The sequence below is a fragment of the Bos mutus genome, chromosome 20, assembly GCF_027580195.1.
Source record: "Bos mutus isolate GX-2022 chromosome 20, NWIPB_WYAK_1.1, whole genome shotgun sequence".
NCBI lineage: Eukaryota > Metazoa > Chordata > Mammalia > Artiodactyla > Bovidae > Bos > Bos mutus.
The window spans coordinates 67,659,495-67,684,408 of NC_091636.1; the positions used below are offsets into that span (position 1 = coordinate 67,659,495).

The following is a 24,914-nucleotide window of genomic DNA, read 5'->3' on the forward strand; positions in this document are numbered from 1 at the left end:
ATGGAGGTAAAGGAATTTGGTGTGAAGAGAGAGCTTAGTGATGTGAGAGTCACACAAAATGATGCTGAAGAGCTGCAGGCTCCCCTGTAGCGGATCAAAGGGTGGTCTCCAAGCCCTCACAGAGGAAAATGATGACTACACCCAGTATTGAGAAATACTGGAACAGACCCCAGAAGAGAGAACCAAGGTAAGGGAGTTGTTCCTCCTGGTCAGTGGGGCTGCGTGCGTGGGACAGGGAGTGTGGCCTCTCAGAGTAAGCCTTTAAAAAGCAATTAAAACAATGCATGTAAGAAGCAAAGACCAAGGTTTAGTGCAAATGCTGAGTTTTGAGGATTTAAGTGAATTCTTCTCTTCAGTCTTTTTTATTGTTAGATGTCATAAATGCATGAAAACAATTAAGAATCCCAGTAGTTGGAATTCTGTTTGACGTAGGGATAAAAGAAGGCTGCTATCACATGGCGGCTGGAGGCAGGAGGGGGACACTTGTGTGTTTTCCTGTGTTGTGTGGGATCCAGACAAATCTAAACATTCTAGGAGACTGCAGTCTTTATGACAATTACATTCCTGGTGACCACAGTCAAAGTGTATTAAGAATTTGTCCTCTTCTAGGTCTTTGGCCCTGAACTAACACGGAACTTGTTAGTTCTAACACGGAAACCAAGCTGAACGCAGAATCTTTCATTCTGCCATGTGGTGCTATTTCATCCTGCAACACCATTTCTTTGTTGAAATGAGGTCCTGTCTGGAAAGGGGTATTTTAATTGAAAATGTAGTTTACCTAAACAAATATATATGAGGATCTCTTTGGCTCTGGGAATACTGTTTAAAAATTATGCATGTCTTTAAAATGCAATGAATCATAAGTAATATTTATTAGAAACTATAAATAAAATAGGGACTGCTGAAGCAGGAACACTGTCAAAATAAGATGAAAAATAATCTAAGATTCAATGATGATATTCATACTTGTCATAATATCTTATAGCCACATGCTAAAATTAATTTAAAGTGACACTCCTTTTTTTCTGAGACTTTAATGTTATAAAGTCACCACAGCTGGTGAATATGCTTGGCAAAATCATGTGGCTTGTAGATGACTTTGGAATGACAAGACATCAAAAGTCCATCAAAACTAAGAAAAGTCTAATGTGAACAGCAAAATGAATGATTAAACTCCTGTATCTGATTCTGGTCAATTAGTTCGGCTGCCCTCTTAGGCGACAGCTCTTTCAGGGTTACATGAGTTCACTATACTCATTTGCTCAATTTTCCTAGTCCTAGGAGTTTGCTGATTTTTTTCTTTTTAATTTAGTGAAAGTATTTTTAAGGTGGCGGGGGGTGAGGTGGGGTGGGGTGAGGAAAGCAGGCAAAAAGGAGGATTATAATGGAGGGGAAAAAAAAGAATTTTTCTTCCAAAATAACTCAGGTAGCTTTTCAGGGAGCAGAAAAGTGCCATGTCACACTTTGCTGCTGCTGCTAAGTCGCTTCAGTCGTGTCTGACTCTGTGCAACCCCATAGACGGCAGCCCACCAGGCTCTCTGTCCCTGGGATTCTCCAGGCAAGAATACTGGAGTGGGTTGCCATTTCCTTCTCCACTTTACCATGTGGTATCATCTTGTAAGTTTGGTCTGAAACCTTAAAGAACCATATGGGGCCTCTATGAGTCAGAAGCCCACCCTCTGCAGAGGTTGCTATGGAGACAGATGTGAAGCTGAGATCCCGCCAGCCTAGAGTGCAGACTTTCTAAGGGGATGGAGGGGTGCAGCCCTCAGAAGGGTTACAGGGAGATGCCACTTTTGCCTTCTTCCACTCCCTCCCCTGCCCTCCCCCTTGACCTGCTCAGTTTGGACTTGTGGGCTCATCCTTAGGGAAGAAATAAAGGCCACATCCCCTCCTGCCCTTCCCAGGTTCATGCTGACTTCTGAATCTGGGATAGCAGAGTAGGTTGCATGTTACCTCTGAAGAGAAGGTTCAGGGATTTGTCTGATGCTACGGCCTTGGATTTGTCATACATTAAAACAAAATAAGGAGACAGGCTTCCTAAGGGCTTCCCAGGTGGTGCTAGATGTAAAGAACCTGCCTGCCAATGCAGGAGACTCAAGAGAAGCAGATTTGATCCCTGGGTGGGGAAGATCCCCTGGAGGAGGGCATGGCAGCCCACTCCAGTATTCTTGCCTGGAGAATTCCATAGGCAGAGGAGCCTGGCAGGCTATAGTCCATGGGGTTGCAAAGAGTTTGGACACGACTGAGTAACTAATGTTTTCACCTTCTTGGATTTTTTTTTCTTTTATCCTAATTCTTGTTGAGCTAACTCTGACCACCACACCTGTACCCATGACCTGTGTGATTAGGCTCTCTGTAGGACCTGCAGACCCAAGTGGGCACTCAGGGAAGTGCCCACCTGACTCACATGGCTGTCCAGGGCACTGCCCATCTCACCTTCTCCTTCCCGTCAAGGCAGCAGCCTGCTTTCCTGACGCCCAGGTGGTGTAATGGAGCAGGACCCTGCGGGCCCTTCCCAGGACAGATGCCCCACCTCCTCTACCTGACTCTTGCTTACAGGAAAACCTTAGCCCAAGAGTAAATGTCATCAGAGAAGTGACAAAAATCCTGAAGCAAAGAAAGACCAAAAAAGACAAAATCATATTGATAATAGTTTAACCATTAAACGAAGTCAAGGACCTTTAGTTCCTCCTCAGGGCAGGATTACATTTTGGATCATATACTTTGAGCTGCTGTGTAGATGCCAAAATCCCCACCCAGTGGAAGGAGTTACCTACATGATGATCAGACTGTAGCCATGACATCAGCTGCTCTATCTTGCACGATCCCAAGAACTGGGAACCAACCACCCCAGGAACTGAAGACTAACTGTACTTAAAACAACCAAGATGACACTGATCAGATCACAGGTGACAAGCTTCCAAGGTGACTGTCAAGGGCCGACTGTATGTGCAGCATGAAGCCCCCTTCCTCCTGTGCATCCCCGAAATGCCCCCTTTAAAGCTCTTCCCTGTGACTGGCAGTGGGGCGTTAGCCTTTGGACATGAGTCCACCTTCTTCCCAGGTCGCCAGCCTCCTGAATAAAGCAAACTTTCCTTTGTACCAACACTTGTCTCTGGAGTATTGGCTTTCAAGCGGCGAGCAGCCAGACCTGAGGTCAGTAACAGAAACGCTTAGCTTTTTTTTTTTTTTTTCCCCCCACTGGAAAAACAAAAGCAATGTGGCAGGAGCTTTCTCAGCTTCCAGCCCCCACTTGCCTGGGCGTGTCCCTGCTCCTGCCGAGGCCCCACCCTCACAGCTGCTCTGTGTCCCTCCCTGGTCATTCCCGAAGCCGCGCGGGCTCAGCGCACCAGCTCTCCCACGAGGCCGGAAGCAGCTGCCCCTTGGCTTCGTGGCCATTTCCAGGTGCAGCTCCTTCTGTCCTTTACGGCGAGATTCACCAGGGACGGGCCCGTCCTCACCTGCTCTGCTCTCTTGCCTCTCTGGAAATCCCACGTCTTTGCTCACCACCCGCCCCCACCGGACATGCTCATGCGGTGCTGATGATCCAAACCTTCCTAAACTTTACCAGCACTCGGGGTGCAGGAGGCGAGGGCCCTGCCTCCCAGGCGGTGCATGCTTGGACCCCCTGCTTCCCACAGGTGTCTTTTGTCCGCCTCCTCGCCCTCCTCGGAGAATGCACCCAGAGAACTCGAGCAGCACTGTATGAACGATCTGTAAGGGGCTCCACTCCAGTGTGAGCGCTGTCACAGCACACTTAGCTTTGTCTATAAATCCATTATTTCGGAGAGCTTCATAATAATTGTGTGTGGGCAACCTGAAGATGTTTTTAAAGTTACACTAATTTATGTGGCTGTCTGTGTTATTTATCTATATCAAAAAGCAGTGGTGTGAAAAAAGGAGAGAAGGTAGGATTTCCTACAGTAGAGGCCATACTACTACTACTACTAAGTCACTTCAGTCGTGTCCGACTCTATGCGACCCCGTAGACAGCAGCCCACCAGGCTCCCCCGTCCCTGGGATTCTCCAGGCAAGAATGCTGGAGTGGGTTACCATTTCCTTCTCCAATGCATGAAAGTGAAAAGTGAAAATGAAGTCGCTCAGTCGTGTCCAACCCTCAGCGACCCCATGGACTGCAGCCTTCCAGGCTCCTCCGTCCTTGGGATTTTCCAGGCAAGAGTATTGGAGTGGGGTGCCATTGCCTTCTCCAGTAGAGGTCATAAAAGAGTAGAAAGAGAATTGTACACATTCATTAGAGAAGAGAACAGGCGTGAAGCGATCAGATGCATAGATGATGGAAGACTCAAATCCTAAATCCTGACCTAGATTTATTAATAATACACGAGCAGCCACATCTCATGTAGACAAGCTAAGCTTGTAGGTAAAAGATACGCTGATTTGATAAATTCAAAATCCAACAGAAAATTATCCAAGGTGAAGAGAAACCTAATAACAGAGCTATTTAAAAATACAGAGAATGAAGAAACGTAAGGCAGGCCAAAAACAAGTAAAGGTAGCCTAGTGCCATAATGTCAATGAAAAAAAAAAATAGATCATCCACTAAAGCCATATTAGGAATATTGGGAAAAAGCAGTATTAGGAATAAGCATGGCTATTGTTCAATATAAAGAACAATTCATGCCAAAACTAGACCCCTACCTAACAACATAAAGTAGAATTTTAATGTTAACTATAAAGCAAAATTAACAGCAGAAACAGAAAAATGAACAATCCTAATGTGAAATTTTAAAGTGTTTCTCTCAGAAACAGACATACTAGAAGGAACATATTTGGATAAAGAAGAAGCCTGATCTGTCATATAAATAACCCTAATACAACACAAAACACACATTCCTTCATTCCCACAGAAAATATTTGTAAAAACTCCCATGCCTAAGGCAGAACGGAAATCTTGGAAATGCTAAAAATTACATACTTTTTAACTCTTTCTTTGATCTCAATGTAGAAACATCTGAAATAACAAAAAATTCACCCCGAAGCCTCAATAAATTTAGAAATGCAAAACCACAATCACTGTAAGTAATTCACGGATCAGACAGTGAAACAATGGTGTCTAACCTTACTTAAAAAACAACATACTGAATTCTCCTCTCAGAAAGATGTGACTCTGAGTGAAGCTTCAGTTTTCAACAAATATTTCCAGAAGACCTGACTAGGACACTTGCAGTGAATATACACGTGTACCTATAGAGTTTTAGTAAAGTCTATTCTATTAATATCAATAACCTCAGATATGCAGATGACACCACCCTTGTGGCAGAAAGTGAAGACGAACTAAAAAGCCTCTTGATGAAGGTGAAAGAGGAGACTGAAAAAGTTGGCTTAAAGCTCAACATTCAGAAAACTAAGATCATGGCATCTGGTTCCATCACTTCATGGCAAATAGATGGGGAAACAGTGGAAACAGTGTCAGACTTTATTTTTTGGGGGGCTCCAAAATCACTGCAGATGGTGACTGCAGCCATGAAATTAAAAGATGCTTACTCCTTGGAAGGAAAGTTATGACCAACCTAGATAGCATATTCAAAAGCAGAGACATTTGTCAACAGAGGTCCATCTGGTCAAGACTGTGGTTTTTCCAGTAGTCATGTATGGATGTGAGAGTTGGACTGTGAAGAAAGCTGAGCGCCGAAGAATTCATGCTTTTGAACTGTGGTGTTGGAGAAGACTCTTAAGAATCCCTTGGACTGCAAGGAGATCCAACCAGTCCATCCTAAAGGAGATCAGTCCTGGGTGTTCACTGGAAGGACTGATGTTGAAGCTGAAACTCCAATACTTTGGCCACCTCCTGTGAAGAGTTGACTCATTGGAAAAGACCCTGATGCTGGGAGGGATTGGGGGCAGGAGGAGAAGGGGACGACAGAAGATGAGATGGCTGGATGGCATCACCGACTTGATGGACATGAGTTTGGGTGGACTCCGGGAGTTGGTGATGGACAGGGAGGCCTGGTGTGCTGCAGTCCATGGGGTCGAAAAGAGTTGGACATGACTGAGCGACTGAACTGATTCTATTTATCTATAGATCTACCTACCTATGTTGAGAAAGATTGAGGGCAGGAGGAGAAGGGAGTGACACAGAATGAGATGGTTGGATGGCATCACTGAATCGATGGACATGAGTTTGAGCAAGCTCTGGGAGAGTGAAGGACAGGGAAGCCTGGCGTGCTTCAGTCCATGGGGTCACAAAGAGTCGGACGTGACTCACCATCTCAACAACAGCCTGCCTGTCTTTCTAATTGCCACCTATCTATCTACCTTTCCATCTATCATCCGGGTATTCCATTTATCTATTCGTAGGCTTCATTTTCATTTTTATTCCAACATATTTGAAGCATATGCTCTCATGTGTATTATTAGGACACTTGGTGAATTTTAGTTCATCATATTGAGGTCTCAGGACCAGAATAATAAAACTATTATGATCATTACAGGTACTATTTAACCTTTGTAAGTAAGTTCCCTGAAATATAAAAGTATTTCCAAAGTGCCTTTCTGCCTTTGCTCATATGGATAGATATACAAAACAACAAAATACTCACACACATATACTGACACACAAACATGGACCAAAACAAAACAAGTAAGGCAAGACAAATAAGGAGGCCCCCCAAAAAAACACCCAAAGTATTTTACGGAACTACATAAGGCAGATTTCTGGTGTGAAATGATGACTCCAGATCTAAATAGTTAGCTCACTTCTATAGCTCCACTTCTGCAATGATTTTTCCATTTTAATATTTCAGTGACCGAGGAAACAAGTCAAGTCAGCCTTGATTAGGACCAGTCTGTCCATATTTGTAACTTGGTTTTCATTATGGATGCACTGTAACAAACGTCACTATGATGGTTTTCATTACGGATGCATTGTGACAAACACCTTTATGAGCCTGAATGTACTCTAACTTCCTTGTTTTGGTTCAGCCACATCTTTCTTGGGGGAGATACAGTAAGACACCCCCGTTTACACTGAGACTGTCACATCTAGGTGATGACGCAGTCACCTAGTCAAGTCTTGATGCTCAGCCCCTGCACTGGCAACTTCACACTTCACACCGAATGGTTCTCCAAAGACTGTCAAGTACAGAGATGACCTAACGTTTTTGGTTTCTCTGGTTAAAAGGAGACAGCTAGATGCCTTTTCAGTGGGGGCACAGCGGCGGGAGGACAAGGTTTCTCAAGAAGAGGAAGGGCCCCTCAGGAGGCGGTGTCTGTGGGCATGAACCCTATGTAGCACCAGGTTCCCTGACAGTCAGCTCAGTCCCAGAAGAACAGCAGCGGGAAGTGCAGCACCTGGGGGACTCGGGCTCTGCAAAGCTCCCCAACCTGTGGCTTCACGCGTCCACAAGGGTTCTGAAGTTCAGCAAAGCTGATGCTCATCCCGTAAGTGGAAAGAAAACAGGAGAGGATAACTGTACCAAGTCTCCTATATCCTTCATCGCCACTGTCATGTCACCAGAGAAATCCATGATCTGAAAAGAGACAGCTAGAAAGGACAGGCTTGTGGACACAATGAGGGAAGGACAGGGTGGGATGACTTGAGAGCACCATGGAAACACAGACACCACCAAACGTAAAGTGGGTAGCCATGGGAATTTGCTGTGCGATGCAGGGAGCTCAAAGCCGGCGCTCCATGACCACCTAGAGGAGAGGGATGGCGTGGGAGACAGGAAGGCGGTTCAAGAGGGAGGAGACATGCCTCTGCCAGTGACTGATTCGTGTTGCTGTGTGGCAGGAACCAATACAATATTGTAAAACAATCATCGCCCAATTAAAGATAAATAAATGTATATAACAAACAAAGAAACAGTAAGTAACATTAAAAACAAAATAAATGAGGTTGTGCTCAACTCAAGGGGGACGTGTAATTAATTTACTAAAAGAGGAAACACTCTAGTACGATTCCCAAAGATTCCAGAATTAATGGTGTTGAGACAGAAGTTGGGCTGCTAGGTGAGAGGACTGGCTCTGTTCTTTGTGGAACCCGGTGCCAGGTGCGAGACCACGAGGGATTTCAAGTTGGCGGCATCGGAGAATTAAACCAAGTGGGGAGGGTTTCCAGCACAGGGCCCTGAGCCATGGGCAGGGAACACGCCCAGGAGGCTGGTCCTGCAGCTAGTTTATTCCCAGTCACTCGAATAATTAAATGAACTGACATACTTCCTTACCATCCTGGGAGTTAAACCCCTTCACATATATGGACCGCCTCCATGACCAGGGTCCTCTTCATCCCTGGGTAACCTGCACACTACCGGGTGTGAATATTTTCAAGGCTTAAACCTAGGCTGCTGTTGCTCAGTTTCGCAGTCGTGTTCGATTCTTTGCGACTCCATGGACTGCAGCATGCCAGGTGCCTTCACTATCTCCCAGAGTGTGTTCAAACTCATGCCCCTTGAGTCAGTGATGCCATCTAACCATCTTGTCCTCTGTCGCTCCCTTCTCCTGCCGTCAGTCTTTCTCAGCATCAGGGACTTTTCCAATGTGTTGGCTCTTCGCATCAGGTGGCCAAAATATTGGAGCTTCAGCTTCAGTATCCGTCCTTCCAATGAATATTCGGGATTGATTTCCCTTAGGATGGACTGGTTGGATCTCCTTTCGGTTCAAGGGACTCTGAAGAGTCTCCTCCAGCACCACAGTTGGAAAGCATCAATTCTTCCTGTGCTCAGCCTTCTTTGTTGCAGGACAAGTGTTACTGCCCCATCTCCTGTTCCTGGCAGTATTGCGGGAAGAAGATCATTAGTTCTTCATAATCACTAGAACATGACGTTCCCCTGCTCATCTCCTCCCTCATTTCTACCAAATGGACGCAGTCACCCTCGTCTGGATCTCGGCTGTAAAAGAAACAGTTCTGCTGATGGGTTTGTAGGAGTCAGCAAAATGTAGACAGGAACAAGAGGACCATCCAAAGACCAAGCGGGAGGAAAGCAGAGAAGGGCTCCGTTTGTACCGGGAGGAAGCATCGAATGACAAGACGCTTTATCTACACCCTTCCTCTGCATCCCTAGAAGAATCCTGCAGAAAGAGGCGAAGCATCCATTAACCATCTGGAAAGTATTTCCTCTAGTTCTATCTTCAGCCGGTTGACCAGGAAGGCGTGCAGTGAACGCTTGTGCTTGGAAAACGAGAGCGATAAGAGGAACAACAGGAAGAGCCGCTCCATTTAGATAAACTGAGAAATCGAAACGAAATAAGTATCCGTGTGATTTATGGCTCATGTATCAAAAGCAAGCCATAAAAATGCCTGATCCTCGCTCCAATGAGCCGGGGGAGTGCCGCGCGTTGCTGTCCGCGCGGGCCGGCAGAGCCTCCTTCCAGGCGCACGGAGGCGGCGGCGCGGGGGGCCTCGCTTGGTCACCAAGGCGCGGCGCGAAGTGCCGATGCTCCACGACCGGGCCGGGGTGCCCCCGCTGGCCCCCGCCTCGCAGACATTTGAGATCACCTTCCTCCAGGCTGGGAGGCTCCCGGACTCCCGGCTATCTGCCCGCGGAGATTTACGACCTGGGTTCGGACCCGGGGCCCTTGTGTGCCCCAGACGCCGGTGCGCACTTGTGGATGGAGACCGATGGGGGCGCAGGGTGGGGGGCGGGGGAGTGGGGAGCTGCAGGGCTGTTTTTTTTGGATCACGTCCGTTATAAAGAAGACTAGCTGTGATTAAGATGTTTTAAATCGCCCCCCGCCCCCCGCCCCCCGGGTCCTTCGGGGAGCCTCCCTCATGAGGAGGAGGAAACAGCACATTGCTCCCCGCTCCATCCTCTGTGCCCCGCTGTGAACCAAAGACGGTGGGAGGCTGAGCATGCAGCCGTGCCCTGTGGCCGAGGAGGCTTTGTGGGGCCCGGAGAAGCGGGTGGACCCTCCGCTTGAGAGGGTCATGGATGGACGCCTCGCAGGAGGCAGTCTAGTAGGAAAGACATAGGCTCTCCCAGGCGTCTCCCAGTGGGTGTGCCGCTCACTTAATCAGGAAGGAGAAACTGGCAGTATTCTGGGCAAGAAAGAAGGGTATCTTACATTTCAGAGGACAACAGAACAGCTTTAAAATTAAGATCTATTCTCCCAGTGCAGTTGGGTAATATGACAGTGCACAGGGACGGGTGCATGTAACGTAGTTCCTTCTTCTGTTTGTCATTGACCGTCAGTAAATAACTAATGCGAACTTGTTTCTTCTTTCCGGGCAAAAAAGCAAAGAGCCAAGATTTAGTGAGTGTCTTAGCACATGTCCTGGACTGAGTGAGAGCTTTTACATGGATTCCCTCAACACTTCCTTGACCTACACTGCCCTGATAAGTACAAGGTGAAGGTACTAATATAATATAATATAACATAATATAATATATATAACATTAAGAATATAATATGTCCTTGTGCTCAGTTGTGTTTGACTCTTTGCCACCCCATGGACTATAGCCCGGCCAGGCTCCTCTGTGCATGGGATTCTCCAGGCAAGAATACTGGAAGGAAAGTATTCGTTTCCTCCTCCAGAGGATCTTCCTGATCCAGGGTTTGAATCTGTGTCTCTTGTGTCTCCTGCCCTGGCAGGTGGATTCTTTACCACTCTGCCACCTGGGAAGCCCCCAAAGACCCTGCTTTCTGTTTTTGAGGCCAAGTTCAGCAAAGCCAGCTACTGTGGGTCTTTAAAATCAAGACGCATGAGGCCACATGTGACATGGTGAGTGCCTTGGCTGTCAGAAGGGCCTAGTGAGCTTCCCTTTTGTAAACACGTTACTCGGATGCTTTTGACAACCTCTCTGTGATGATGAAGCCTGGGAGATGCAGACAGACGGTGGGCGAGCCTAGGGGGTGACAGCTGGGGGAGGCAGGGCAGGACCTCGGCTGCCCCCCCGGGCTCCTGCCTGCACCTGAATCAGGGGACCGGGGCTTTCTTGAGGAGCGTGTCGGGGCAGCGGTGCTGGGGACGGGTGACCAAGATGGCCAAGGCTTGCTGCCACATTTGCACAGGGTCCACCCTCCCCGGACAGCCGGGACAGGCCTCACCACGGGCTTTCCTAACACATTTCACTCGGTAAGGACAGGAGACACTGGGGCAGGGCACGGAGGCTTGGTGGGAAAAAGTTCCCCTGCCCATGGCCCGCTGCCCCTCCCGCAGCCTGAGCCGATAAAAGCCAGAAAAAGCACCGTCCACTCTGAGACCTTCCGCGCCCCTGCCCAGATGGGCCAGGCCTGCCCCTACCCCGAGCACACTTTCTGTGGCTCATCTGTTCAGGCAGCTCTTGCTCCTCTCACTTCTGCCATCACGGATCACGTGGCCTCGGTTGGCACTTCTAGTCCCTAGGCTCAGGAGCCCCGAGGATTGGGCCTTATAGCTGCAAACCCCTGACACTCGTTCAGAGGGACGCGGCAGTTCTTACCTGGGGGGACAGGCAGACACCTTGCAGGGCACGACCCCTGTGACCGGCCGGGCGTCAGGGCTGCAGAAGGAGGCGTTCACTGGGACACGCAGGTCTCTGTAGCAGGCTGCTCTCGCGGTCGTCTGCCCTGTGAGAGAGAGGGATGCACGGTGAAGACCACAGACACGACCCGTGGTAAAAGCAGGCGAAGAGCTAATGCCGTCTCCGGAAACTCTGTTCCTGCATGTTAGCCTGTTTTTGCATGAATGACATTTGGCTGACTATGATATTCCACTTCTCTGATCTGTCTTGATGACTTTTTTTAGTGGAATTCATCAGTTCTAAGATGCCTTGTATCTTCCGCCTACATTAAAAAAATATATATATTTATTTTTATTTTTGGCTGCATGCAGGCTGTTCATTGTGGCGTGCGGCCTCCAGAGTGTGTGGCTCAGAGGTTGCCTTGTACTGGCTTAGTTGCCCTGAGACATGTAGGATCTTAGTTCCCAGACCAGGAATTGAACCCCTGTTCCCTGCATTGGAAGGCAGATTCTTAACCACTGGACCACAAGTACCCCACCCTGCCTACATTTTAACGTCTTTAAGTGTGTGCCTCGTTACTGGTGCCAACTTATATTTGGTGAAACTATCTGCCCCCTCATCCGGTCTTAGCCCCGACATCCCCAGGCTGGCCTCCCGGGCTCATGGAGCTGGCTGTCTAAGAGATACACAATCCATCAAATGCATTCAGAACAGGCTTCCTGAAGCCCCTTCTCCGGGGTCTGTAGTCTCTGTGTAGTCAAAGGATCAGTCTTGTAAGCCCCTGATTCCCACTCCCATGCCTTGCTCTGAGTCCACTGTTTAACTGATACCACCTATATTTATTTCCTTTACACACACACACACGCTCACGCTGCTCCCAGATTAAAAGCCTGCTCTTCTCTCGTTAAACTGGAGACCTCCTGGCCTTGTCCTCCAGCCTTACACACAGACACACACACACTCACACACTCTCACACATGCTCACACTGCTCCCAGATTAAAAGCCCGCTCTTCTCTCGTTAAAGTGGAGACCTCTGGGCCTTGTCCTCCAGCCCCGCTGCCTCCCTCTTGTACCAACATCTCCCCTGGTCCTCTGACCCCCAGAGCCCACCCACAGCTGTGTCTGTACGTGGAACTTGGTCCTCATCCACTGTCCCCGACACACCTGGTGGAAGTCCTCTCATCCCTCTATGGCAGGCCCACACCCTGTCCTCTGACACAGCACCTTCCCCTGCTCAGGGTTCTCAGACTCGAGTGTACATCTGAATCCTCTCGTTAGCTTAAACACACTCCCGGCCACTTCCAAAGCCTTGGATCCGGCAGGCCTGGGATGGGTCCTGAGAATGTAAGTTTCTAACATGTGCTCAGATGTCCAGGAGCTGCTGCCCCGCGGACCACACTTTGAGAACTGCTGCTCTAGGAAATATCAGAAGCTGCCACTTTAATGTCTCCTGTTACACAGGTGTGACAGAGTAAAAGATGAATACTTGGTCTCTTTCCCTGATTCTTGGAACAGCTCCTAGAACCTTTGGAGTCTCCTTTGTGAGCTACTGAGCAGACTGGTGGGTGGGGGGAAGCCCTGCACAGCTTATGGATGGAGCTGGTCCCAGAAAGACCAAGGCGTGATGCGAGGGTTTGCAGCCCAACCCTGGACCTCTGGGGAGGAGACGGGCTGGAGATTTAGTTTAATTACCAATGGCCAAAGACTTAATAATCCTGCCTGTGTAATAAAATCTCTATAGAAACCTGTAAATAATGGGGTTCAGAAAGCTTCCAGGACGATCTCTCTCTCAACTGCTTCAGTTGTGTCCAACTCTTTGCAATCCCATGGGCTGTAGCCCACCAGGCTCCTCTGTCCATGGGATTCTCCAGGCAAGAACACTGGAGTGGATTGCTGTGAACGCCAACATCTCATCCTCTGTCGCCCCCTTCTCCTCCTGCCCTCAGTCTTTCCCAGCATCAGGGTCTTTTCAGTGAGTCACCTCCTCACATCAGGTGACCAAAGTATTGGAGCCTCAGTTTCAGCATCAGTCATTTCAATGAATATTCAGGGTTGATTTCCTTTAGAATTGACTGGTTTGATCTTCTTGCAGTCCAAGGGACTCTCAAGAGTCTTCCCCAGCACCACAGTCCAAAAACATCAATTCTTCAGTGCTCAACCTTCTTTATGGTCCAACTCTCACATCTGTACATGACTACTGGAGACACCGTAGCTTTGATTATATGGACCCTTGTTGGCAAAGTGATGTCTCTGCTTTTAAAGATGCTATCTAGGTTTGACATAGCTTTCCTTCCACGGAGCAAGCATCTTTTAATTTCATGGCTACAGCCACCATCCGCAGTGATTTTGGAGCTGAAGAAAATACAGTCTGTCACTGTTTCCACCTTTTCTCCATCTATTTGCCGTGAGTTGACAGGAATGGATGCTATGATCTTCGTTTTCTGAATGTTAAGTTTTAGGCCAGTTTTTTCGCTCCTTTTTTCACCCTTCTCAAGAGGCTCTTTAGTTCCTCTTCACTTTCTGCCATTAAAGTGGTATCATCTGCATATCTGAGGTTATTGATTTTTCTCCCGGCATCCTCGATTCTAGCTTGTGATTCATCCAGTCCGGCATTTCGCATGATGTATTCTGCGTGTAAGTTAAATCAGCGGGGTGACAATATACAGTGTTGACATACTCCTTTCCCAATTTTGAATCAGTCCTTCATTCCACGTCCTTTGCTCCATGTTACTTCTTGATCTGCAGATAGGTTTCCCAGGAGACAGGTAAGGTGGTCTGATACTTTTATCTCTTTGAGAATTTTCCACAGTTTGTTATGATCCACACAAAGGCTTTAGCATAGTTGATGAAGCAGATGTTTCTCTGGAATCCCCTTGCTTTTTCTATGAGCCAACGGATGTTGGCAATTTGATCTCTGGTTCCTCTGCCTTTTCTAAATCCAGCTTGTACATCTGGAAGTTCTCAGTTCACTGCTAAAGTCTAGCTTGAAGGATTTTGAGCATAACCTTACTAACATGTAAAATGAGCACAATTTTATGGCAGTTTGAACATCCTTTGGTACTGCCCTTCTCTGGGACTGGAATGAAAATTGATCTTTTCCAGTCCTGTTGCTACTGCTGAGTTTTCCAAATTTGCTGACATATTGAGTGCAGTACTTCAGCTGCATCATCTTTAAAGATTTTAAATAGCTCAGCTGGAATTCCATCACCTCCACTAGCTTTGTTTGTAGTGATGCTTCCTAAGGCTCACTTGACTTCACACACTCCAGGATGTCTAGGTCTCGGTTAAGTGACCATACCATGACCATACCATCATGGTTATCTGGGTCTCCTGCATTGCAGGCAGATTCTTTACCACTGAGCCACCAGGAAGCCTAGTGATTTAATAATGCTTGACAAGAAATCATCAAAATATAGGCATATAGGCATATAGACATATTCTATAGGTATATTCTTTATTCTACAGCACTTGGGAAGAACTGAACACAATTTTCATGATTCACCTATGTATCAATGTAGAGATGAAATCTGAATCAATATTTTATGAACTTATTTTTCCACTTGCTAACAGGGAATAAGAGACAGGACAGGGAAAATTTAAAAAAAAAAAAAAAGAAACAGACGTCACTTTAAAGCTGTTCTGTAGAGAATCTTGTAAACTCCCTTACATTAAGCCAACTAATCTTAATGACCCAATTTATAGGAGGACATACTGAACAAGAGTATCATTTTTTTAAACTGTTGGAGGTCAGTTATAATGAGTAGAGAAGGAAAATTAAACTTTTCTCTTACATGAGCACTTAAAAGTCCATTTTAAAATTTTCTAACCAAAGTCTTCTGGCATTTTTGGTGTGACTCTGTGAATAATGACTTTGGTTTGGGTTCCAGTTTTGAGACTGAAGACGTGACATTCATATGACATATGACATTCTTATGCTCAAGTCTTAATAAAGAGTCAGGCCAAATGATTCTGCTGAGCAGGGTACAGGCTCTCGGTCAAACCAACAGGAAACTGCTTTGCTTTCAAACAGAAACAGAAGTGTCCTGTGTTAACATATTCATTTCTCCTTCTTGGTGGAGATGTTTGTCTGACTCTGGTGCCAGTCAAGTCCCTTTTACCTATTAATTGGATAAGGGGGAAATCTAGATCTAGTCACTCTTGGAATGATTTTAGTAACAACATGATAGGAAAAATATAACCTAAAGGGAATTTGCCCAACACATTTCTAAGTTCACTTTTTTAAGCTGCTGACATCGGAGACCTCTCACTTTTCCTACTGGGGCACTATTGGCATTTTAGGTAAAAACATTATTTGCTGTGCAGCATGGTTGTCATGTTGTAAAATGTTTAGCATCCCTGGATCCTGCCCACTAGATGCCAATAGCCACCCATGGCAACTAACATGCCTGCACACATGTCCAAATGCTTCTTCTAAGGAACAGTGCAGCCTTTGGTTGAGAGCACTGATAGACCACAAGCAGATAAGGAAGAAAGTACATGCTTAGGAAAAAAGAAAGGGAAAATGTAACGTGTTGCTTGGAAATCTTTAGTAATTCCTAGAAACAAGATCAAAACAGGACAGTGGTCATCAGGTTCATAGCAAAATTCATTTAAGAAAATGACAATGACAAAAATGCTACAAAAAAAGAATTTATGGTGTGTAGCTCAAAGTGAGATCCAGAGGGTATTTCACGGCCTTAAATACCTACAGTGATAAAGATAGGTATGAATGGAAATAAATGAATCTAATACTAATTATGGTGTTAGAAAAAAGGATAGCTCAAGGGCTTCCCTGGTGGCTCAGCTGGTAAAGAATCTGCCTGCAATGCAGGAGACCTGGGTTTGATCCTGGGTTTGGGAAGATCCCCTGGAGAAGGGAACAGCTACCCACTCCAGTAATATGGCCTGGAGAATTCTATGGACTGTATAGTCCATAGGGTCGCAAAGAGTCGACACGACTGAGTGACTTTCACTTTTACTTTCAAGGAAGCAGAAAGAAGGAATTGATATAGATTGGAACAGAAGTCAACATATTAGAAAATGAACAGACATCAATACACTTGCAGACAAACATGTGAAGCAGAAGTCAGTATGTCAGGAAAGAGAAAATGATGAATCCAGAAGCTGATATTTGGGAAAGGAGCTTATCCTCAAGCACAACAACCTGCAACTCTGCTCACCCCACTCTTTCTAGCTCTTCCCTGGATTATAGGGGTTCCAGGTGGGCCCTTCAATCTCTACATCTCTTGTCTGTGAGGCTGTTGGATAGATCCCATCACTGAGATGCTTGAGCACATGATGTGGTCAGAGCTGCAGCATCATGTTCCTGGCAGCAAGGATTTAAAACGTGGGCTCTGGCAGATGTGAAGTCTGCTGTAAGTCTCCAGACATTTTTCTGGGAATCACATACTCCAGTGCTGGCTTAGCTCTAATCCTCGCCAGGAATTTCTGGAATGTTCAACACATTCCACCTCTTTAGTAGCCAGAGCAACTCTGAGACCTAAATGGGTCTCTCTTTGACTTTTACTTCCCCAACTTTTCCAACTATTTTGTAAACATACGACGCTTTATAGTAAATACCTTCCTAGGATACCTAGGATGGATTCTGTTTTCCTGGCTCAACTGTCACTGACATACTAACTTAATGAAAAAACAAACAATAAGCACAAATATACAAAACAAGAAATCAGAGTAAGGAAATAGCCACAAGTAGAATAAACAACTGGAAAAGACCCTGATGCTGGGAAAGATCGAGGGTAGGAGAAGAAGGGGGTGACAGAGGATGAGATGGTTGGATAGCATCATTGACTCAATGGACATGAGTTTGAGCAAGCTCTGGGAGATAGTGAAGGACAAGGAAGCCTGGTGTGCTAAATCCATGGGGTTACAAAGAGTTGGACACAACTGAGTGACTGAGCAACAAGAAGAAACAAAAATGTTTTAATCAGAGTACTTTGTTCAAATATATTAAAATATTATTTAAAATCCTAAAGGAAAAAAATGGTTTTAATTAGTAAGACTACTCTCAAAAGAGATAAATAATCTAATTAGTCTAACTACCATACATATTATAAAAAAAAAAATCAAAGATCTAATGCCTGAAAAGGTATCAGATTCAAGTGCTTCAAAGAAATTCTACCAAATGTAGTAGATGCTACTGCTGCTACTAAGCCGCTTCAGTAGTGTCCAACTCTGCACAACCTCACAGACGGCAGGGTCCTCTGTTCCAGGGATTCTCCAGGCAAGAACGCTGGAGTGGGTTGCCATTTCCTTCTCCAATGCATGAAAGTGAAAAGTGAAAGTGAAGTCGCTCAGTCATGTCCAACTCTTCACGACCCCAGTGGACTGCAGCCTTCCAGGCTCCTCCGTCCATGGGATTTTCCAGGCAAGATTACTGGAGTGGGGTGCCATCACCTTCTCTAGTGCTGTTTAAATCATTACAGAGCAGACAAAATAGGAAAGATTTCCAACATTTAAAAAATTTCGTATATTTTAGGATGCAAAGGAAAATTATATTAATAACTCGATATATTTTCACCCTGTTCATTTAACTTATAGCAGAGTACAATTATGCTAAATGCAGGGCTGGATGAATCACAAGCTGGAATCAAGATTGCTGGGAAAAATATCAACTTAAGATATGCAGGTGATACCACTCTAATGGCAGAAAGTGAAGAGGAACTAAAGAGCCTCTTGATGTGTGAAAGAGGAGAGTGAAAAAGCTGGCTTAAAACTCAACATTCAAAAACCTAAGATCACAGCATCCAGTCTCATCACTTCATGGCAAATAGAAGGAGAAAAAGTGTAAGCAGTAACAGATTTTATTTTCTTGGGTTCCAAAATCACTGCAGCCATGAAACTAAAAGATGCTTGTTCCTTGGAAGTAAAGCTATGACAAACCTTAACAGTATATTAAAAACCAAAGATATCCTTTTGCTGATAAATGTCTATATAGTCAAATTATGGTTTTTCCAGCAGTCATGTACAGATGTGAAAGTTGGACCATAAAAGAAGGCTGAGCACTGAAGAATTGATGCTTTCAAATTGTGATGCTGGAGTTGACTCTTGAGAGTCCTTTGGACAGCAAGGACATCAAACCAGTCAATCCTAAAGGAAATCAACTCTTGGATATTCATCGGAAGGACTAATGCTGAAGCTGAAGCTCTAGTACTTTGGCCACGTGATTTGAAGAGCCAACTCATTGGAAAAGACCCTGATTCTGGGAAACACTGAGGGCAGGAGGAGAATAGGGTGGCAGAGGATGAAATGGTTAGATGGCATCATCGACACAATGGACATGAATTTGAGAAAACTGGGAGATCACTGAAGACAGAGAGGAGCCTAGCATGCTGCTGTCCATGGGGTTGCAAAGATTCAGGCATGATTTAGCACCTGAACAACAACAACCCTTAGAAATACTAATGGAAAAAATACAAAATAAAACAGGACAGAATCTAATAGTACCTTGGGGGAAAAAAGACATCAGATAATAATTCTCAGTAGAAATATAAGAATGATTTAGTGTTAGGAAAATCATTCCTAATAGTTTAGTGTTAGGAAAATTGGCTCGGAGAAGGCAATGGCACCCCACTCCAGTACTCTTGCCTGGAAAATCCCATGGATGGAAGAGCCTGGTAGGCTGCAGTCCATGGGGTCGCTAAGAGTCGGACACGACTGAGTGACTTTACTTTCACTTTTCACTTTCATGCATTGGAGAAGGAAATGGCAACCCACTCCAGTGTTCTTGCCTGGAGAATCCCAGGGACGGGGGAACCTGGTGGGCTGCCGTCTATGGGGCCACCCAGAGTCGGACACGACTGAAGCAGCAGCAGCAGCAGGAAAATTGGCTAATATATTTTACCATTTTAATGGATTAAAGAGTAAACATAAAGTTCTTCACAAATGTAATACATTTCAGCATGTGATAAATTCTGCCTCAATTTTGACAAAAATGTTTACAAAATTGACAACTGATGAATACTTAATCAATATATCTGTATATTTGCATGAGTATACGTGTGCATATATATACCTATGTATCTACATAGACAGATGTAGGTATTTACACGTTTATTTAAACCTAGAAACCAGCATTATGGTAAACACTATAAACAGTCCCATTAAGGTTGAAGAGAAGTGAAGTGAAGTCGCTCAGTCGTGTCCGACTCTTTCTAACCCCATGGACGGTAGCCTACCAGGCCCCTCCATCCATAGGATTTTCCAGGCAAGAATACTGGAGTGGCTTGCCATTTCCTTCTCCAGGAGATCTTCCCAACCCAGGGGTTGAACCCAGGTCTCCTGTTTTGTAGGCAGGCACTTTACTGTCTGAGCCACCAGGGAAGTCCAGACTATAGGTTAGGACCATTAAGGTTAGGAATAAGAAAAACATATATCATCATGCAGAAAACCTGGGTTGGATCTCCAGGGAAGATCCCCTGGAGAAGGGAAAGGCTACCCACTCCAGCATTCTGGCCTGGAGAATCCCATGGACTGTATAGTCCATGGGGTCACAAAGAGTCGGACACGACTGAACGACTTTGATCATTATCATTGATCATATCATCATTTCAGTTAAGACCATAAGGAGATACTGGCTCACACAATTAGATAAGATAAAATAAGGGTTATGAACATTGTAGTGGGGAGAAACTTCAGGTGGTATCACTATATATCTAGAAAACTCAAGGAGGAGTAGGTGTAAAGATGTTGGAGGAGGGGGAGAAAGAGCAGACTCTTGGGTACAGAGAAAAGACAAAGCGTGGACACAGACTGAGCTCAGAAGCAAAGAGAAAACAATGCCTGTCGCTGAGACAGTAAGAAGTTGCTCTGATGTGAGAGCCGGTATCACCAGTGTGAGGCCGAAGAGCACAGAGATTTGTATCAAAAGACCCTCATACGTAAGTGATGATGGGGAATCAAGGGCAAACCAGCCCCCTGGGGGAGGAGATGGAGACACAGGTGCTGGGCTTGTGGTGCACCTGCAGTAAGGAAGTTAAGGGACAGGACCAGTGACAAGACCGTGCTGATAAAGGAAGGAGGCAAATGGGCAAGATGGATGTCGGAAATCAAGAGCAGAGAAAGCTGGAAGGAATCAGGTCAATGGTGCTAAGGGCTTCGGGGAGGCCAGCAGGAGGCGGCTGAAGAAGGGCTTCTGATGTCATCACAGGGTGGTGGTCACTGCTAGAAGCGTCTCAGATATGAAACCAAGAAGCTGTAAGGATGACCAGCAGGGGCTCCTGGTTGGCAGTGGGGCAGGAAGTGGAGGTTATTCTCAAGGCAAGAGAGAGAAAAAGGAAACAATGGGAGACTGATGGGAAGGCTGAGGAAATCTGAGAGGGGGAAGACGGTGGGGCAGGGAAGAGTGACTTGAAAGGGAGGAAGGTTGTGTTTTGGTGGTGAGAACTTTGTGTGATGAGGTCACGGGTGAAAGCGGAGTATTGAGGTTGGGGAAGGGGGAACATCTCCCTGGGGCAGAAGATGCAGAAGGAATGAGTCGCAGAAAATTCTGCTGTGGTTGGTGGGAACCAGCTGACGTTTACACTGGGCTTAACCCTCCCCACACGGGGGATGGAAATCGCCCACATGTATGTGCAGAAGCAAGCTTGTGTAGAGACACATGGAACCTATTACAGCAGGACTCCACAACGGGTCTGGCTTCCAATCTACTAGGGCAGTTCAAGTGCTACCTTTAATCTATAATCTATAAGGCTCAGTAGAGCTTGAGGTCTGTTAGCAGGCACTGCTTCCCTCCTCTTACAAAATTACCATGATTAAAAGCATATGGAGAGGGGGCTGCTAATGGTCCCCGGACTCGCTTCCTGGGTGTGTTCCAGGAAATTTCTTGTCTTCAGTTCTCCCACCCATCCACTGTTGTTATTGTTGTTGTTCAGTCGCTAAGTCGCGTCTGACTCTTTGCAACCCCATGGACTGCAGCATGCCAGGCTCTTCTGTCCTCCACTTCTCCCAGAGTTTGCTCAAATTATTGTCCCTTGAGTCAGTGATGCTATCTAACTGTTCATCTTCTGTTGTCCCCTTCTCCTTTTCCCTTCCATCTTTCCCAGCATCAGGGTCTTTTCCAATGAATCGGCTCTTCCATCAGGTGGCCAAAGTGTTGGAGTTTCAGCTTCATCATCAGTCCTTCCAATAAATATTCAGGGTTTATTTCCTTTAGGATTGACTGGTTTGATTTCCTTGCTGTCCAAAGGACTCTCAAGAGTCTTCTCCAGCACTACAATTCAAAAGCATTAATTCTTTGGCACTTAGCCTTCTTTATGGTCCAAGTCTCACATCCATACGTGACTACTGGATAAACCATAGCTTTGACTAGACCGACCTTGGTTGGCAAAGTGATGGTTTTGCTTTTTAATACACTGTCTAGTTTGTCATAGCTTTCCTTCCAAAGAACAAGCATCTTTTAATTTTGTGGCTGCGGTCACAGTCCTCAGTGATTTTGGAGCCCAAGACAATAAAATCTGTCACTGCTTCCATTTTTTCTCCCTCTATTTCCCAGAAAGTGATGGGACCAGATGCCATGATCTTAGTTTTTGGAATGTTGAGCTTCAAGTCAGCTTTTTCATCCCACTAAACCTGTCTTAACTCACCTCTCAAGGAGCATTAAAGCATGGACCTTTGACCATCACAGTCCCTGGTGGGAAATCTTCTGACTGACATTTAAAAATTAACTGTAGGGTTCAGTGAAGTTGTTGCTCTTCTTTTAGAGCCAGTTCCTCTTGGAGAAGTGGTCATCCCTTGGTATTCCTGAATGCCAGGGACTCCACAGATGCCTCCGAGGGCTGCTGGGGCACTGAGCAGGGGAGAAGCCCTAGCCAGTGGGTTCCGCCTACAGTAGAAAAGTCCTCTCGGCAGAAGCACAATTGAAAGTGACTCCCTGAACCAGGGGTTCTCAATGTGCTTCATCACCAGGAGCTCTTAGTATAGTGCAGTCTGCTGGCCCATCCTTATTGCTAGGACTTCTGACTCAGCAGGTCCTGGGTGGGCCCAGCAGTTTGCATTTCTAACAGATTCTCAAGTGATGCTAATGATGCTGGCCTGGGGCCTACAATTTCCACAGCAGCTCAGTGACTTTTGCATATGATTCTGTAGAAAGTGACCTTAAACTGGGAGGCACCCTAGTTTTGTGAATGCGAAATCAGAATCTTCTATAATTTTTTTTATGTCAGATCCCATGCTACCATTCAAACTCTGCATCCACAAGTGAACAAATCTGCATGCGGGTGTCCACACATATGAGGCAAGGTCATCCCAAGAGAAGCCATCTTAGTCTTCTAGGAGTGAACCCTTCCGATTGTGTGTGTAAGTTGTGCAGTCATGTCTGACTGTTTGTGACCCCATGGACTGGGGCCCACCAGGCTCCTCTGTCCATGGGATTCTCTAGGCAAGAATACTGGAGTGAGTTGCCATTCCTTTCTCCAAGAGATCTTCCTGACCCAGGGTTCAAAACTGCGTTTTTCACATTGCAGACAGCTTCCTTACTGTCTGAGTCACTGGGGAACTGAGTCACCAGTTCCCCATAAAGAACCTGCCTGCCAGTGCAGGAGACGTAAAAGAACTGAGTCTGGTCTCTGGGTTGGGAAGATCCTTGGAGGAGGAAATGGAAACTCACTCCAGTATTCTTGCCTGGAGAATTTCATGGACAGAGGAGACTGGTGGGCTACCGTCCATGGGGTGGCAAAGAGTCAGACACAACTGAAGCGACTAAGCAACAAGCACAACTTTCAAATACTCTCCCTAAAAGTGGAGCCAAAATGTATCATTTCTGGAGCAATTTTTGGGGCTTTGGAAGGATTCACTATTTACAGTTCATTTTAAGTGTGAAAATTCATAAACAGAAGCCTCATTTAAAATGGAGTTGATTTTGGTGCTGACAACTTTTCAGTTCTTTATGTGCAAATACGCTTACTTTCAAAAATTAATCTATATTCTTCAAAAAAATTAATATGAAAATATGACTAAATATTCTGATAATACTAAGGTTTTAAAGGACATAATGTGAAATTCATGAATCTTTATTGTGAGCACTTCAACACTTAAAAGTACTTGACGCACAAAGTGAAGAATAGCAATACACACTGGTTGAATTAGTCAACATAAACTACTGGCTACCAAAAGAGTTTCAATGCTGACATCTTACTTGAAACTAGTATAGAACTGCACACAGAGACCATTTAAAAAAATTTATATAGGAATAATGCTGTTTATGTCCAAAGAAATAAGAGTCATTCAGGTCTCTTATATCCAAAAATAAAATTAAAGGACTCAGGAGGCCAGAAGGGCCCCAGCACTGGATGTCAACTGCATTGCCAACAAGAACAGTACCTTGCGGTGTGTCCAATAGGAAGGTGATTACTTTACTACCAGCAGGAGGAAGAATCTCTCTTTGCCTAGCAACAGCCCAGCCAATGAGAAACCTCACAACTCAGCCAATGAAAAAATCAGTATATTTCAAACTCCCAGTTTCCTCCAATGGATGTATTGTTATGATTTTTAATAACAGCCGCTGTCAACTCCCCCTTCTCCTCTATAAAAGACCTTTCTTTGTTCATGGGGCTTGTCTGCGATTGTGTCTAGAATTACAGTTCTTTGTTGCTCCCTGATAAATCCATTTTGCTGGTAAAATAACTAGCTGTTTTATTGTTTTAGGTCAACGAAAATATCAATAATGCTTCAACATATTTGCTCAAGAATGTGAACTCCCCTGTTAAAAAGGAGCCACTGGCTTAATACATAAAGAGGAACTCTTTGCAAATGAAGGATACAGATGAGGTGATAACAGGGAACACTTATCAGTCAGGATCTTCTAAAAGAGGGCGCACACATGGAAACCTGAATGTGGGAGGAAGGGATGAGATGGGACAGGGTTTACTGAAGTGTCTGCAATGACCTTGGGTCAGGGGGAGGTTTGTCTTCTGCATTTTCTATGGTTAGGACACTTGCGGTTAAAAAATAATTCCGACATCCACAGATTGGAGCCTCCATGAAAGTGCGCCTCCTCTCCTGCTGACATCCTGGGCAGTCTTTTCTCAGGAGCATCGGGCAGGGAGGGATGGCCGGATGGAGGGGTGCTGGGCCTCCCGGGTGACGCTCACCTGGCTGCCTACGAGCCTGCAGCCCGTCTGCCCACCCACCTGCTCTGGCCTCTCCTCCTCCTTCCTGCTCTTTAACCCCAGCAGACTCAGTTTTGGAAGTCCAAGAGATGCACCAGGGAGGGGGAAGCGAGGGCAGCTGACAGTCGGGTTTCTCTTTTGATCCACCTGGTAACTGTTCACTGACACAGAAAATCGAACTAGAAGGCTTGTCAGGGTCCCTAAAGCACACCCCTACACGGGCACTGAAGAAGCAGACAGGGTTCTGGGCCTGTTCAGAGTCCCTCCTCAGCAGAATGTGGAGTGGAAGGCAGGCTCTGACTGTGCCCTGACACTCACAGCTGACACCTGAACCCTTAGGGAGCATCCCAGGGGTCACACGGCCAGGCTGCTTAAAAACGGCTT

The 24,914-nt window shown here is 45.8% G+C and overlaps 1 protein-coding gene across 1 annotated transcript in view; it reads right to left on the reverse strand.

The window, feature by feature from the left end:
- ADAMTS16 (ADAM metallopeptidase with thrombospondin type 1 motif 16) overlaps positions 1-24,914 on the reverse strand; it is a 193,250-nt gene that overhangs the window by 36,582 nt on the left and 131,754 nt on the right. The window contains 1 exon segment of the mRNA XM_070357849.1: positions 11,385-11,511. Within this exon segment, the coding sequence (XP_070213950.1) occupies positions 11,385-11,511 (127 nt within the window).